This window comes from Bombus pyrosoma, linkage group LG8 (genome assembly GCF_014825855.1).
Source record: "Bombus pyrosoma isolate SC7728 linkage group LG8, ASM1482585v1, whole genome shotgun sequence".
NCBI lineage: Eukaryota > Metazoa > Arthropoda > Insecta > Hymenoptera > Apidae > Bombus > Bombus pyrosoma.
In genome coordinates this window covers 3248521-3266027 of record NC_057777.1, presented here as the reverse complement: position 1 = coordinate 3266027, position 17507 = coordinate 3248521, and the positions used below count along the sequence as shown (strand labels likewise).

Sequence of the window (17507 nt, the reverse complement as noted above, 5' to 3'; positions counted from 1 at the left end):
GTAAAAAAGAAACATCTGCATGTTGTTTTTTATTAATTTCTCTTCATAAGTAGTTAAAAATATTTACAAATTCATTACATGCACTATTCTAGTAGGTACAACATGTTCTCTACAGAGTGGACACTGTGGTTTAGTATTCAACCAATCAGTAAGGCAAAACCAACAAAACAAATGACCACAGGGTGTGGTAGTTGTTGGCACTTTTTCAAGGCACAACTGGCACATCAGCTTACTATGTGTCTCAGTGACTGTTAAGTATTTATTAAAAGGGCTTTCACTGTTCCTGCTTTGCCAGATCTTTAGCGCACACTGTGCAAGCGTAGCAATTCCTAATAGTTTTAATCCCCAACTGATAGTATCAGTAGGCCGATGACCATATACCTTTAAATTTAAAAGAAACTAGTAGAGAATATTTCAACTACCATCATAATAATATTATTGTGTAAAAATTACCTTTGCATAATCTACTCGTGCTATTCTTTTGCCTAAACTATAATAGTGACCAAACATATAAAATAGTCCCTTGTGCACTAATATGAAAATAGGTATCATAGTATACATTTTTGTTATGAAAGAGTTTAAAAATATTGCAGCTGCAGGAGTTAATTTACTATGAGGATGATTGACCGATAATTCTAATCTTTTTAGTAATCTTATCAATGCTTTCTCTCCAAGGCATTCTAAAATTACTGCCAGTACCCTTGCCTGAATAGTAAGTTAAATATTGCATGTTAATAGAGCTTAGTGCATTCTGTTTGCAGTATTTTTAAAGTATTTTAACGTACATAAATAGATGGAACTTTTTGAGCATCTAAGTTGGCCTGCACAATTCCAGTGTATTCTTCTCCTAACGTTTGGTTCCCCATTCCCGAGGTAAAAAAGAAATATATTAACTTGAATGGAATGTCTGAGTGTATCAGGGGTAGCAAGCCAATTCGCCTTTCAAGAATTTGTAGTACATCCGCGATCTTTTCTCGTAGATATTTAACAAAGTCATCGTCCCTCTGATGTGATCGTAGAATTTCGGCTTGACTCGCAATTTTTAACTTTCGAATTCTTTTCTTTACTTCCATCTTTGGTGAACAACTTGTTAAACTTTCTTTATACGAAAAATTATGAAATATGATCGCTTTGTTGAATTAAACACGAAGAAACCACCAATATTAAAAATAACACTCATTGAATTAATGAATAATGACAAGTGAAATTATTCGAAATAATATACATATATAACCTCAAACATATAAAAGAATCTTATCACTTTATTTCTTATTGAACTCTAACGTGACAATTAGAATAAAAATATGTATTTGTTATCTACTAAATGTTATAGAGAAGTAATAAAAAAACATGTAAATACATGTTTCATAAAAATTAAAGAATATCGTCAAAATTACATCACACAGTTGCGTGAAGAACGTCAATCATAGAGCGTACAATCAATGTGAAACAAATTTTTTGCAAGTTCAAGTTATTTTTATCTGACAATTTCCATTTTCGATACAGTAAAATACTATCTTAATATTCAGAAAATTAATTTTCTAAATATTTTATTTATAATAAGAAATACACATACACGTATACAATTTAAGTATATGTGTTCCACACACATATAGACACACATTTATAATACTAAGAACATAAAATATATAAAATACGTAAATCAAACAAATATATCCTATTTTAATTCATAAATAAAGAATTATAGACTTCTTTGCATATTTAACGCACCGTATAGTGATAATGAAATTTAAAAAATGGAAAAACTCACCAGTGTTGTAATATTTCGTTATTTCAAGTAATTAAGCGATTGAAACGAAATGCACTGCTCTTTAAACCATTTAACAACTAATAACACCAATTATTTACTTCTAACGTCATTATAAATTAATAGTAAGATAAAAAACGAAGCATAAAAACGATTTGAAAAGCAAGAAACAAATGTCTGCTGTAAAGAATTTGAATACGATTACGTGCATTTCCCTAGACCAGAAACGTAACTAGTTGGTTACTTATAAACGCCCGAAAATTGTTGCAACTTTTTTCATTTTAAAACACTGCTGCCATTTTTAATTAATTCTATAACGTAAGCACGTTATATGCATTCTAATAATCAATTTATTACTAATATGTAAATACTAATCCACACAAATGACTAGTACTTCAGTTAAGTTAATTCATAATGAATTAATATTGCCGGTAAAATCGTTGATTGTAAGAACTTTAGAGTTGTAATTTTATTGCCCTATTTAGTTCTTTTATTGTTAAATTAAATTTTTTTCTTATTCACTAAATTAATAAGGTATGGTTAACAAAGTTTTCGTAATTTGTAATATAAACGAGAAAAATAATATTTTATGTATACTTCAAGCTAAACTTTGGAAATTTCTTGTTTTATACCAATAACGATAAAATTTAACAAGAGTTTTCATATTACATCATAATTTGAATTTTGGGAATTAAGGGAATTGCATTATAATTTGGATTATGAAAACTCAGAATGGGGTAGATATGTTTTATAAATTTCTCTAGGCAACTTTTCTCTTTCAAGGTTCTGGGGCAAATGCTGAGCTGTTCGACTCAATTCTCTTGCCAGAAGTTACATCGTCTTCTCCACTTCGTGACCAAATCCTTCTAAGACATTCTTATCACCCTACATGCACCGTAGGACACCCTGTTATCAGGCCGGAACACGTGTGTGCGCATTTCTGAGAATTAATTAGGAAAATATTGGGCTTCCTGTCATCACCCAAAACTATAACATAACATACGCGCATCTTAACTACCTGTCATTGCCATGCCTATGCTTATATGGATATTGGTAGCCCGATGGTTCTTGTGAGACCTTGACACGTGCCGTCGCCTCCATAAAGGACACGATGCTAACATTACAATGCTTTTGTGTAAGCTCGACATCTTGTTATATCTATTTGACACGATTTAAAATGTTCAAATTCGTTTCCCTTAAAATTGTAATTTTTGAGTTGTCGCAGCAAATGAGCGATCTGTATAGAAAATTTCAAACTTCGCTCCCAATTTACATATCGATACCGCCAAATTTAAAAAAAAAGCTAAATTCATACGACAGCGAAAACCGTATTTCAATTGTTATCGACGCAGCGCCAACCGCCATAAGTCGGTAAGGCAGACGCGTGCCGTGTATGTGCCACTGAGCACGGCCATCTTTGCAGTCTACGTAGCTGTATAGTCTGAGACAGAGGGCAAAGCGGCGAGCAGCAGAGAGGCATCGCCCTAGATAACGGTAGAATCGTGGGCTGGTGTCGTGCTGCTTTTCGCGAAAGTGCTTTGGAAAACCGAGAGGAACCGTATCGAGGCCGTTCGACCGTATCTAGTAAAATCATTATCAGAACTGAGGTTGTTATCCGGTGGTGTGTGGAAGACCCGCCTCGAGCCAGTGATTATCGGCTCATCGAGGCGATCGTATAGAGGACCGTGCCCTAAGGAGCTTTGGTGCACCCGCGGCGCGCGAGATTTTCGACCGAGTGCGGAATTTTCTCAGCCACCGGTGGAGCACGTTTCGTTTCGTTCGTAGCGACTATATCTGGTTCGTGGCGACCGTATTAGTCGGCACCAGTCCACGGATTCTCCCCGCGGTCGCTTTCGATGTGTTCGCTACGCGTACGGGACGACGAACCGACCAGCACAGGAGTAGGAAGCGAGTAATCGCCGGAGAATCTCTGTAGATTGGGATATAGTGGGCCGTGGACAAGGACGGAGAACGTACGATAGAGAGGGAGGGAGACGAAGAGAGTGTAACGAAGGAGTGCGCGAGGAAGAAAGAGAGGGACGAATACGAGAGTGCGATAGAGGGCCATTAGATCCGAGGGGTACACGGGTGTACGAGTCGAGTACGCCAAACAGATTCAACGAATATTTTCGAAGGTGCAAGGTAAGGGAAAAAAACCAATGTGTCTCTATAGGGATAATATAGTTTTCTAAAAAAAGAACAGCGTCCATACCCCCCTGCGAGGTCGTCGTGGCGTGGCACGCCAGGCAAACGCCGCCGGAAATCATGCACGGTGGCCGCCCGCGCGTTTTCTCAGGCGGTGCCCGATTCTTTGCTAGATTTCTAAGATTAGAATCACATCTCTCTATCTATTATCGTATTTATATATATTCTCGTTTGCAACTTGTTCTTACGTCGATTGGTTATTAACACATTGACTGCCATGGTGGTCATGTGGGGTGACTCATGTTTTACTAAATTTTTTGGAGCGATTAAAATAAGATCAATTTCGAATAATATGATTTGGATAATATTGTCAGAAAAAAGTGCTCAAATACAATATAATGTTTGATAAAAATGAAATGTTATGGTGATGTATATTTATTACGGCTCTCAAATATATAAAATTCGCATGGCAGTCAATTTGTTAATTGCATATATGGCGATCGTTTTCATGTGACGATATTTCGTTCGCGTACACGCCGGTTTTTCTGTGTCAAATGATGTCGTCTGGGTGGCTGGAAAGGGATCAGGTTTCCTTATAGGTTAGGTTCGACTATCGGATCGTTTCGTTTCGACTTATCGAATTCACGATAAACGTAGTGATTCGCGCGAAAAGTTGCTGATTTTGAACATATTTTGGCAAATATGAATAGCGTATGGAGACTCTTTCGAGAATACTTTCGCCTGTTCGTTCGTTCTTCTTCTTCTTCTTCTTCTTTTTGACTGTTCGGTGATTCACGTGAGTCACTAGCAGCGCAGGAAGTGACTCGAGAAGAAAGAAACCCGGCAACATGCAACGACGACGCTTTGTGCCTCGGATATTTATTTCTTGTATTTATAAATATATTTATATAGTCGCACTCGTGTATATGTTAGTATAGTGTGTGTGTGTGTGTACAGTTATTTAGATCGAATTTTATTCGTCTTGCACTCGTGTATCAAACATTCTTATAAAAATCTTTTTTTTTTGTGTAAGCTTAATATCGCACCAAATGTTCATAGATATTAGCGACGCCTTTCGTATTTTAGATTTCAGATTTTGTTTACTAAATTTTCTTACTTGAGAAATTCTATTTTCTTTTTTTATATTGTTTAGAATGGTTAACAGTTCTAATGCCATTAACAGACTTCATGTCTGTGTTACCTACTAATATTCTTCTTCGATTTCTGTATATAGTTCTTCGAAGTTTATAGTATATGTGATGAAAAACAGTAACGTTTATTTGTTTACTATGCTTAGAAATTCACTTGTATTTCTTTGTATTAGAGCCAGATTTTTTTTACTGCGTATTCTACGCACATATTTAAAGAACTTTTCAAGTTTCTTTGATTCACAGCCATAATATTTTTAAACGTGTGATAGTGTATCACCGTCAATCGATTCGTTATACGTGATTGAACTATTGACTCGAGCGGTGTATGTAATCGTGTATCAATTCTAATGAATTTCCTTCGTGTGAAAATAACGTGTTGTGTTAGTCGCGATAAAAAATTATGGCGTATAATCGACCTTTCTAACCTTACAATGGCACACTTGGTCTTTTCTGTTCCCATAAAAATTGTCTATATAAATATATAATACATATATGTGTATGGTCGCCTCTGCTCTCTAAAATATTTTCGTACTGACACATATAACTTGAGTAAGTGTGTTAGGAAAAGACGAGCTCGATTTTGAACAGTAGAAAGTTTAAGTTAGTACACCCTAGTTTTCGGAAGTGCAAATGTATTTGGCATGACAAAAGAGGTAAGAAAATCATTTTCGCGGACAGAATACTTCTATGTTTAGTGATTCGATATTTAATTCGAGTATTTTGTATAATTTAATGTTTGACACAATGAACGAATGAATAGGAGGTAATTTTTAAGTGTTTGTTAATAGTATTTAGAAATAGTAACACTAAAAATAAATAATTGATTGTTCTGTACGATCTTAAATTGTATCATTAAATATAGTTTTTTTATGCAAAATATAAACATCGAGTTTCATAACCTCAAACTGTATGCATACGTATCTGAATCTACATCAATGCATATAAGTAATAATGTACGTATGTATATGGTAGTGTATGTAATGTACGTTAGTAAAATTATCTAGGATATTTTACATGATTTAAAAGTGTGAAAGTCTGTCCTAACCTAAAAGACTCTAGTGTACAATTTGATAGTCCAAAGTCCACAGACACAGGGTGCCATTACATGGTTAATTCAACGCACGGAATTTTTGTGATTTTGTGGTTATGTTCTGCGGAGACGTTCTTTGTCGATCAAATCTCGTGCAGATGAGTTGCAATTCGGATTTATTGTTGACACAGATAGACGACAGAGGTGGAAGCTAATTATTAGCGCTGTTGAATCGTTTCGACGAAGAATGCAACGCGCTGTCATGTGACCCGTAAATTCTGTTTCTATGGCAGTCGGGAGCGTTCGTTTTCGTGAAAACAGGTTATAACAGCGTTTCGTTGCCACGGTTGGAATCACATTTGTGGTAAATAATTATTCTAATAAATGAACTCGTTGCTAGTTATTTGTATTCGTATTATTTAATTTAATTGAACGCGCGTCGAGTTTTATTTTGTTCTTATTAATGGTAGTTTGGCATTAAAAATTCCACGGTTTAATATTTATCAAGTGAATTAATGAATAAACGCGGTAAAATAATGAAACTCGCAGCAACTCGCTGGAAACGAGAATGGTGAAGGTGGCAAGTTATCAGGAGCGAAGTAGATAACGAGTTTGAAAGCCACCGCGTGGCTAATTTAACGCGAGTTATTTTTAGTCATCTTTTTGAAATTCGATACGTCAATTTATTTATCCGCAGAATTCCGTGTTTAACTGGCAGACGAAAGAACGGACCGTGCAAACTGAAGTCGTTTGCTTTTGAATAACATTAACAGTAAACCTGTTATTTAATTATTTCGTTCTTCCTTACATTCATAAAATCTGATTAATAAAATGAAAGGCCAGAGACACGTTCTATAGAAATCTTTCAAAGATTACTGACAAGTGATAGGATAATTTTTCACCTTTTTTGTTTTAAGTTAAACAGAATTCTGGAGATATATCGATATATATTTATTTTTCCCTTTAACGGTAAATCATTTGATAGCTCGTTACATGAAATTCATAAAAACAGAAAAATATTTTGTAGGAATTTTTTGATATTTCTGACAGGATGTACAGTTTTTTACGCTCTTTCGAAGTTAAATGTAATTCCGGAGATAAACCGGTATTTAGTCATTTATTCTTTCGTTACTTAATTTCACAGAAAAAAAATATAAAAATTGAATGCTACCAATGAAATTAAACAAATCGAATATATTTTGGCGATGGAATTTTGTTTTTAATAACGAAATAAAAAAAGATATGTAAATAGAATTTCCTCTAATTCTTTTTAATGCTATAAATCAATCACTCGTGGAAAACCGTATACGTATACGACGAACTCTTTTATTATCTTCAATAGAAGAGATAAATAAAAAAAAGACATAGACATATATATATATTTATTTCATCACGTTCAATTTAAATTATAACATGAATAAAGATGATTTGCCGAACGATATTGGCAATCGTTTTTTCCCCTACTCCTTTACCCTTTCTCTCTTTCTCTCTCTTTTGCTCGCTCTGCTCGCCGATAAAAAACGAATTCCAATCGTCGAACGAACTAACTTACAAAGTCCTGGAAATTTCGCGCATATTTTCAGGCGTGACGCAATATCCGAGATACGAGATAACGAGAAGGTGCCGGATATATACGAGGGGAAAAAATCGGATCGGAAAAGAACACGATATGGTTTCGTTTCTCGAGATAAGTTCTAGGGGAAATGTTGCGTGTATCGAGAAAAAAAGTTGGAACGGTGCAGCAATGACGAACGATAAACAATGGAGCTCAACGTGACGAATGTCAGCCGGACGAACGTTCTCAGTATTTTGTTTGGCTATGTTGGTGATACTGGTAAAGAGGATGGGGAAAAAGTTTTCTGACTGAAATACATATTTGGTAATTTTTGTTCGTGACATTTTGTACGTATGTAATATTGTTAGACTTTTTTGTTGGGAATATTCCCCTCGGGACTTTTGTTTGTAACATGTTCATTAGGAGGCTCTTTTTAGGTTAGGCATATTCTTTTTAGGATATATCTTTGATAGTTTTAATCGAATCGTTTTAAAAGAATTGTAATATATTATTTAATTTTAGTTTCATTTGTAAATGAATTAATTTCTAAGTGCCTAGGGAATTATTTGTAAGCAGGTAGGTTTTTTTGCAAAGTTCACTAGGGAATTTTGTAAGAGCAAAAGTAAAAATGCGGAGTTAAAGTAACAAAATATTTGCGTAGAAAATTTATATGGAAAACGAGGGCAGCAGAGTTTTGTCAGGTTTTTTTTTTTAAGTATACGTTTCATTATATTGTGCGTTTCAAGCAAGTCAGCAGATCGGTGAGTAAGTTTCGCAAGGACAATAAAAATGTTTAGCTGTCGTCGAGTTTCATGATGGCGTCGTACGTCATCGAGGAATAGAGCTAGCGATGATTTCATTACCTATTATTCGGGTGCACGTTGATTCAGATAAATATCGACCTTAGCCTCCATAAATAAATAGATGGTACAATACACAATCTCATAGTTTCACGACTAATTTCCCCTTTTATCTCGTCGCTCGAATTCTTCGTATTCTCATTTTTTTCCCGAATTAGAAGATTCAACGAGCATTCAAATTTCCAACCTCGCTTGGATTTTGACAAATCGGGCAATTCTTTCATCCGAAAAAATTAAGATTTCCTATCTCTAAGTTTTCGGGTCTAGGGAACTCTGAAAATCTGGAAACTTGGGGATTTCCCTTCTTAGAATTTAGAAATTTAAGGATCCTTCCCCCTTTCGTATTCCAAATTTTATCCCAAATTCCGATAGACGCGCAATCGTAAAAATGTCGACTTTTATAAGAACGACGAAACACTGTTTATTTGACGCGCGATATTTAATAACAAATAAAGAGAAATATCTACTCTGATCTAGATAAATAAAGTATACAGTAATACGTTACTCAGTGCTTGAAATAAAAATTGTACGCATACCGCTAAATATACATGGCAGATCGTATCGTTCTAATTATACGTATCACATTTTAAGGTGGAGTATACTTCGCCAGTGTCTATGGAGCAGAGTTCCGTGCAAAATTACTATTACGTTCGCTTGGCGAGGCGAGAGTGACTCATGAACTAATGCAATCATTTGTAACGCTCGCTACGCGAGAAATGACGTAACGAAAGTGTATCGCGTCATATCCGCGTTATTCTCAACGATACTTTTCCACATTTTATCGCGTCACTGTGTCGCTCGCGTCGATTCGATCTCCTCTGCTCTACATTCTATCGTTCTCTATTTCATAGCTCGCTCTCTCTACACACCGGTCTCCTACCTATTTTATATATATATATATATATATATATATATATATATATATATATATATCGAACTACTTAGAAAGTTTCCATTTTTTTATCGCTATACAGCGGTCAAGTTTGAAACCAATCTGAAAACGTATAACATTCTACAACGATATTATACGTACATATTATACAGAAAACTATTATACTAAGATTATCGAAAGATATTTAACCAGCTTAGCTGTTGCAATCTCTTTGAAAAAAGTGTGTAATGACTATTTATATCTTTTTATTTCGTCTTGGCCCGCAAATACTCAAAACATCTTCAATTTTACGGATATATTTTAATTTTCGTTGAAATTGCAATTTAAACGTCAGATCGTAACTAGTTTCTACGCCTGACGAGTATACTCGTCGCAACACGAAAAATATCGCCATTCCTTCGCGACGAGTATACTCGTCGGAAGCAGGTAACCGGTTGAAAGAAACGTACGGTCAATGTATACAATACCATGATTCACAGCTTCAACGATCCGCAGCGAAAAATATAATTCCATCCGACAAGTGAATCTTCTTCGATCTCGTTTCGTTTAATTAGAATTTTTCTCAATTTTTGTCGTGGAACGTTTTCGAGAAAAGCGCGGCAAACGAACTGTACTTTCACACGATTTTATAATTCGCATCGGATAGATCAATCGGATATACACTGTCTATAGCGAAAACAATTGCAATTGTTTATCGTAGGAAACGTTTGCTGCGACGTAGCCAGTGACGTGAAACGTTATGGATACGCATAATCTTTCGATGAAAGTATCCGACAAGACGACATTTCATACGCATCGCAGAGAAAGGACATTTTGAGGTGAACCGCGTGCGTGTCCATGTATTGCGCGTTGGATTACATATACTTTGAACTTCGATAATGTTAAAGCGCCATAAGATTTCTTCAGTTTTCATTCCAAGTTTCTAACTTGCCATTTATTTTTGCAGAACGTACATGTTCACCCTTTGCGTACAGAGGCTTCCCTCGAATTTATCTACCCTTGATAGCTGCACGCTTATTTATAAGTTATTGGTTCTTTATTTATAGTGTAAACTTTGCTTAGTAGACTTTGACGAATAAATGCTTATCGATACTTATCGCTTGATCCGGCGGAATGCGGTTTCTCAGTCTGCTCGCAGTCTTTTTTAAGAAACGTCTATTCTACAAGCAGAATTTAACGCTTAACATCTGTTGCTCGTGCGTTCCATTGTCTAAGATCTATGATCTACGTTCTGTCGAACGAGACTCGCTATTTTTGCACCTATTTTCCATTTAGAGACAAACTTTCTTTATTTTTTTTTTTAAAGAAACCAAGAGTCAAATGGATCTGTTTCAGATAGGTTCTGGTTTACAAAGTGGTTTTTGGTAGCAAAGATTGAATCTTTCAGTGGCAAACTCCCACAAACTGTAATTTTCTTCTTGGAAGAAAAAAGAGAACCCAACTGCGAGACACCTACAGTCAAACGTATTTGGTTTAATTCCAAAGTCTGATATTTACAAGAATTCGTAAAATACATCTGGGATCGCACTTTAAAAAGCTTTTGATTCGAAGGAACACTTCTGAACTCAAAAGTTTTAGGATTTCCAGAGAGATAATGACTTCTTTAAATAAATAAATAAATATCTTGCCTATATCGCTGTCTTATAGCACTACGGCTGTAATCAACTGTAATTAACCGTAATATTTACAACAGGACGCTTAAAATTATTATTAAGATCACTGATATTTATACAAAGTGGTATCTTTGTCAATTTATTTTTCAAGCTTCAGACGGAAAGATGTTTTATCTATTAAACTCCAAATTTCCCACAAATTCGTAAAAATCCGCGATTTAATTGTACTGTTGTTTCATCCAAAAAAAAAAAAAAAAAGAAGAAAGTTGTTTCACCTAAAAAGCAAAAGAAAAATAAAATCTGAAATGTTCATTTCTATGAAACGACATAGAGGCGAATATTCCAATCTTCCATGAGATATTAAAAATCGGACCTTAAGATGGCGAGGTTAGGAACGAAGACACGAAGGACATAACCTAACAAACACGAAGATGATACCCCGCTGCGGGTAGCCACCCACGCGATAATCAACCAGCTAAAAAAATTCACCAAATTTTGTCCAAATTGGACAAATTGTGAATGTAAATTATTAAATAAAAAAAAAAAAAAAAAAGAACGAAGAAACAAACTGATTGTAAAGCACGTTATGGCGGTAAAAAGAAGGACAGAAAAGTAGAAGGCAGCTCGAAAGAGGATAGTAAATTAGCAATGGCCGTTTAAACGGTTACGGAAGCGGCGATATATCCTCGCTGGCACTTCTGGCTATGTACTATATTTGAAAGGGCGATACATCGCCGCTTGCCACTAAAAGGGTTGATATAGATGCACGCGTTATGCCTCTGTAATCGATAGTTTCGGACTAGCCTCGACTACGTACTCGATTACCATAGCGCGATTATGCTGTTAGCTCGAATTCTAAAGGCAAATCTATTTGCTGTTATCAAAGAATTTTCTACATCGTCGAAAAAGGAAATTTCCTGCTTCGATAGAGAAGATCGTGTTTCGAACGCGTAAATATTTTGGTGAAAATTTCAAAGATTCTATGCGCATCACGAAACTATATATATCCAATTTTGTAGGGAAAAATCTGCTACCCGCACAGCTGGCGCGATTTTTCTATCTCGAAACTTGGCGCGATCCACGTTTTATTAATTTTAATTAATTAAAATCTGGTAGCCGCGCCGGACGAGAAATTTGTTTATTTCGAAAGCTGATATTTATGCGCGCAAGTTGCTGCAAATTGTGAAATTGTACAATTTTCTACGTCAAAATCTGGTGCCTACTATGATTGGCAGATTTTTGACCGTAAAATTTTTGTACCATTCGCACTGGGAAGATTTTATAATAAAACTTTGTACGTTAAAATTGTTGCCTCGCGCGGACTACCGAAGCCGCATATTTCTAACGCACTTTGTGGAATTTTATAATCAAGCTAATCTTTCTTATCAGCCTGTTTCCTGTTACGGGAACACGCGAGTACTGTGCTCGAAGGATGTTGATTACGGGGAAAAAATCTTCCTACTTAAATACCTAACGTACGTAGACATTGTAATTCTTTTTAGTTTTACTCGCTACAAAATTCTATCCAACACACATCCGCACACACGCACGGAGTACACCCTGAAGCTTCATTTCCTTTTGCAATGTACGAATTAACTGTGCCACGGCCCGTAAATTATTTCCAAGCCAATAATATTTTTCTACCATTAACAAACTCTAGCAAGTCCAGCGCGTAAACATTTTCAACGACTAGCTATAAAAAGGTCGAATAAATTGGGGAAACGAGTAAATAAATGTCGCGTTAAAAAAGCATAGAAAACCAACGAATATAATTCACGATGGATTGATACGATGGAACGTTCGGTAAGTGGAATAAAAGTCAGGTGAAAGCGGACGAACAGAATTTAACGCGTTATACGCTATCGTTTTCTTTTTCTCCTCTCCGCTGGAAGAAAAACTTGGCAAAGAGAAATTTACACGAGTCGAAGTCGTATTAAAAAAGAATCCGATCGAGCGGAATTATTCATTCGGGCCGGAGACTCGTTTGCAAACCATTTCCATATTGAACGAGCTCGTTCACCAATACCCTTCTTACTAGCTGCAACGAGCGAATTAACATGGCGTATTAAGCGCGATAATATCGATGGAATTCCATCAACAGATCACAGCCAACAACTAACATTCCCCCCAAAAAATTGTCACGTTATAGCGCAATTATTGTCAACAACAATGTTTCGTCCAGCAGAGTGGTCGATTAAAATATCTGACCAACCTGTTCGCCATTCGAAAGGTCAACGGACGTAGGTTGACGCGTTGAAGAAACCTGTTCGATAGGGTTCGTCGTTTGAGAACTTTGGCAGCGGAGTATAAAAAGTGGAGTATCGCGAACGCTTGAATTTGATTTGCAAGCGATTAGATTTGGAATACAAAAGCTGTAGGCTAAAATACGAAAAAATATTCAAAGTATAACAGTCGTCGTAATATTCGAACTGAATTTTTACTCAGATTCCATCTGTTTGATCGAGTTTGTACAAGTACGAATTTGCGTAAAAATCAGCGTTCTAACGACCACGTCGATTCTCTGTAATCTTGCGCGTCTACCAACATCGGTAATATCACGATCGAGCACCGGGTTCGGACATGCATTTTCCAGCATCGAAGGAACCTTCGACTCCATCGTCACGGGAAAAGCTCTAGCAATTAAATTCCATTATCACTTTTCCACCGCCAAACCGATTCTCATTTTCTCGTCTCGATCACGACGAGAAAAAAAGCTCGTAGCAATTAAATCGAGCGACGATCGACGAGTACACGGCGATATCGGATTTCCTCGGGCGAGACAAATCGATAGTCTGCGACGTATCATCAGCAAGAAATCGTATAGATTTTAAACCTGCAGTCTGCGGTATCGAATTCGAAGTCGTGTGCGGGCTATCGTTTTCAAAATTGAATCACCGTCACCGCTTACAACAGCGTCGCTGCTTTGACGTTTCCATCCCGTCGCGACTATTATTTTATCTTTTCGGTTTACTTTTACTTTGTATCGTGCGCTATCGTATTTATTTATTTATTTCAGTTTGACGGTCCAGCAATTGGATTTGTCTTTGCAATGGTTTACGAACGTAAAACAAAGCGGAAACCGAACTTACGGATAGCAACAACGACGTGAAATTATATCAATTCTTTGGTCACCTCTTCTCCTTTTTCTGTAAATGTTTCATTTCATTTTTATTTTATTTTCATTTTATGCATAATCCTTGGCTTGCGGCTTCGGATGACTTCCGGTTTGTTGTATACTCGCCCCGTTGTTACGATTATACGCTTACATATTCCGTAGCTTTATATACTAGTATACTATATTTATTGCATAATATCACGTCTTTATTGCCCCTTTGTTCGGTCTAATGGAACCTTAATTACTAATTCTTTCGTATCTCCTCGTAAATTGTTTCTTTCTTTCGCCAGCGTCTTCTAATTTTTCTGAAATTTTTCTGAGAGATCCATTCGCTCCTTTGTGCAAGCAGAGAGGCAACGTGCAGCATCGTGTTTTACAAATTTTCGCTCTTAATACCACAATCTTTCTGTTGGTCCAAAGATTAGAACTAAAACACGCTAAGTACTTGCATCGAAGAGCTATCGTCTTCAAAATCGCTAACATTGTCGTTCGGACATTCGGACAAGAGTATCCGCGCAGAATTTGCAAAAAATTTAATCTTCGCTGATAGATTCATTTTTGAAGATTCGAAGGTCAGGAAAAAAGTCAAATGTGACGAAAGACGGAAAATAAATATCGTACAATTACAGATTCTATAACGAGCAGTTTTTCTCTTTATCGACTCTAGGCTCTGTAGGAAACTTATGGTAAAATTTAAAGACGCAGACTGCGTGTATACGCGAGAAGCGTAGAAAAATATAAAATAACCAAGATACGATAATCGTTGATAATATTTAGTGGACGAAACAGATCGCTACCTGCGTTTCGTTTATTTAATGGCCAGAAGAATACAAAGTCGTACGAATATTCGTACGTCTAAGTACGGCTGATACATTGAATGGAAGCAAAGAATGGAAATTGAAATAAAACAACGTCGGAAGGTTGTACAGCGATTGTAAAGAAGCAGATAGGAGATACATTGAAAGGGGGAAATTTAAGGGAACCCATTAACTTGCCATAAGGTCCACGAACCTATGAGTCATTTTGCGTCACGCAATGACACGAAGCATGTAAGCCCTACAATTTTCTTGGCTGACCGTGTAACGCATCGCTGGTGCTTCCAAGAACCGTCACGATATCGTTCAGTCTTTGCGGAGCCTCTGTTTTCTCCTCCTTTCTTTTCATATTTTTCCACTCGAAGCTTTTCGACTCGCGATTACGATAACCTCGAGGATCATCTTCGCTGCTCTTTCACGTTTTTTATTAACATTCTTACGATTGTTGTTGTTGTTGTCGTTGTAGTAGTATATTAATCGACCATTGATAGATAAGTTCGCCTTCTTCTTTGTAAGGTTAGGTTAGGTTAACGATCGAGATTTTTGAGGTTAAGAAAAGTTCTCGAGGTAATTTTAAATTTTTAGGTTATGGTATTCGTATTCATTATCGTGTTTGTTACTTTTTGACTGCTATCGTTATATATTTTATGTTTGACAATGTATTAATACATTATTTACATTATATTTCTTATATTTTATATTTCATTGACGTAGCTGACGAACGATGCTAGGAAAATTCGGATCATATGGTGTTAATTTTAATGTCAATGTTGGCACACGAAAGCTCTAGGATCAGCATTTTAATTTCAAACATAGTTACAATCGGTTAAATGTGAAAGCACCGAATTCAATTTTACATCTGACGTATAATTCTGTCATTATGTTCTATATATTTATCATTGAGCGTACAATATGGCAATTTCAATAACGAACGTTCATTTTTCAAGTGTCAAAGCGTTACGAGAATTTTGTGTCGGGCAATCCTCACAGATTTTCAAATTCGTTGGATATACGTAGTAACAGAATAACTTTTGCCGGTCATCATTTATTCAGATCATTCATACAGTCGATTTTATCCATTCACAGGAATACCCGATTCAAAGGTGAATGCACCGAAACTGTAGTTTCTAAAGCAAAGTATTCGCACAGTATCTTTCATCTATCGTTCGCGGAGGCGAAAATTCCCTGATTACAGTTTTACCAACCATCGTTCATTTTATCAAGCTGCTAAAAATCAAAGAGTAGTTGCTCATAATGGCACCGCTCATCAAAGATAAACGTTATCGTTTAATTATCTTTTTTACTCCGCAGCTCTTCGTCTTCGAAGTCTTTGCGATCTTTTCCCCACCGCGAAAATATTCCGAATAAACGTAATTATCCATTGAGGTTTTTTTTAATGAGATTCTTCATAATTCCACTACATTAGCCTGTGCGATGGCTGTCTATTTTTTTCTTGCGCATTGTAATATCGGGAAAAAAGAAGAAAAATCTTCCATAAAAGCTTCTGCATCTCAGATTACCGATACTTGATCCGTATCTCGAATTGTCAATGTTTGCCCTCTTTCAGTAGAGTGAAACTGTACAAACTCTGCAGCGATCTGCACCAACGTTGCCAAATTTTCATTCGTCTCTTGTAACAGACGAAATTTGTCACCAAACTGTATCGGTGTTTCTAAGATTTTCCTATTTTTCTTCGATCCATTAAAATATCAGAAACAGAAAGAATTCTGCGTAATCGCGCTGCTAAAAAGAAAAAGAGACGAACTTATTTAAAAGTAAACAAATGGAATCTAAATATTATAAGAAGCAGATACTTCGGTTCGTATATTTTCGCATATTTCCGCACGGTTTGAGCTTCCCACAAATAGGTGGGAGATGATCCAAGTCTGATAAAATCATTTTCGAATTCCCAGACAGAATATGCCGACGTTTAAGAGCGCCACGAATGTTGGTACCAGTGAAATATGGCCAAGTGCGTTATTTTCGTGAAATGGTAACGAAATCTCGCGAGAACGATGGTTGCTAAGCGAGGAAATTTTATTTGAACATTTACTTTCAAACTGTTTTTGACGAACGTCTCTTCCTAAGTGTTCCATTTTAATCAGAAAAGTTTCAGACACCCGGTATGTTGTCCAGTGATGGCTCGATGACTATGCTGTGACAATATTAAGCGAAGTACAGGGACGGTAATTTTGATAATGCAAAGCTTAATGCGGTTAGTAGTGGGCCTCATCGATTTTGTATCGCAGAAGCTATTCGCTTAGAGTAATCACCTGCCAGGCCACGATTAATTAATCTAATTATCTCATCTCTATTTTTCTCCTTAAGTTCGATTACTTGTAAATATTTCTTTGCCGTCGAAAATATTTGAAATTCGCTGTATTCGATTAGCGTCGTTACGCTTGTGGCAAATTCGGAGATGCAGAAATATATAACATGCTCGAAGCATAGTACTCGTTCTAATATCCAACGGGTTATTATTATCCAGACAAATTGTTCAATAAATCTCAATTTTTTAATTTTGTTTGTAAAAGTGTAGATTCGCAGGAATATCCGCAGCTTA

The 17507-nt window shown here is 36.2% G+C and overlaps 2 protein-coding genes across 7 annotated transcripts in view; one reads left to right on the top strand and one right to left on the bottom strand.

Annotated features, from left to right (window-relative positions):
- Nucleotides 1-10: 10 nt before the first annotated feature.
- On the bottom strand, nucleotides 11-1621 carry LOC122570112 (peroxisome biogenesis factor 10). The gene is made up of 3 exons (XM_043732019.1): nucleotides 786-1621; nucleotides 454-705; nucleotides 11-381 (listed from the first exon to the last, which is right to left on the bottom strand). Exons 1-3 carry the CDS (start codon nucleotides 1071-1073, stop codon nucleotides 64-66), a joined length of 858 nt encoding a protein of 285 aa, XP_043587954.1. The 5' UTR covers nucleotides 1074-1621; the 3' UTR covers nucleotides 11-63.
- Nucleotides 1622-3207: 1586 nt separating this feature from the next.
- LOC122570047 (ras-related protein Rap1) overlaps nucleotides 3208-17507 on the top strand; it is a 68478-nt gene continuing 54178 nt past the window's right edge. For 4 of the 6 annotated variants that reach the window (XM_043731880.1, XM_043731879.1, XM_043731874.1 and 1 more), the window contains exon 1: nucleotides 3208-3910. The gene's annotated coding sequence lies outside the window, so the exon portion shown is untranslated. Of the gene's footprint in view, nucleotides 3911-8294; nucleotides 8411-17507 lie in introns of those variants that run through there. The other 2 variants (XM_043731878.1, XM_043731876.1) reach the window with 2 other exon arrangements.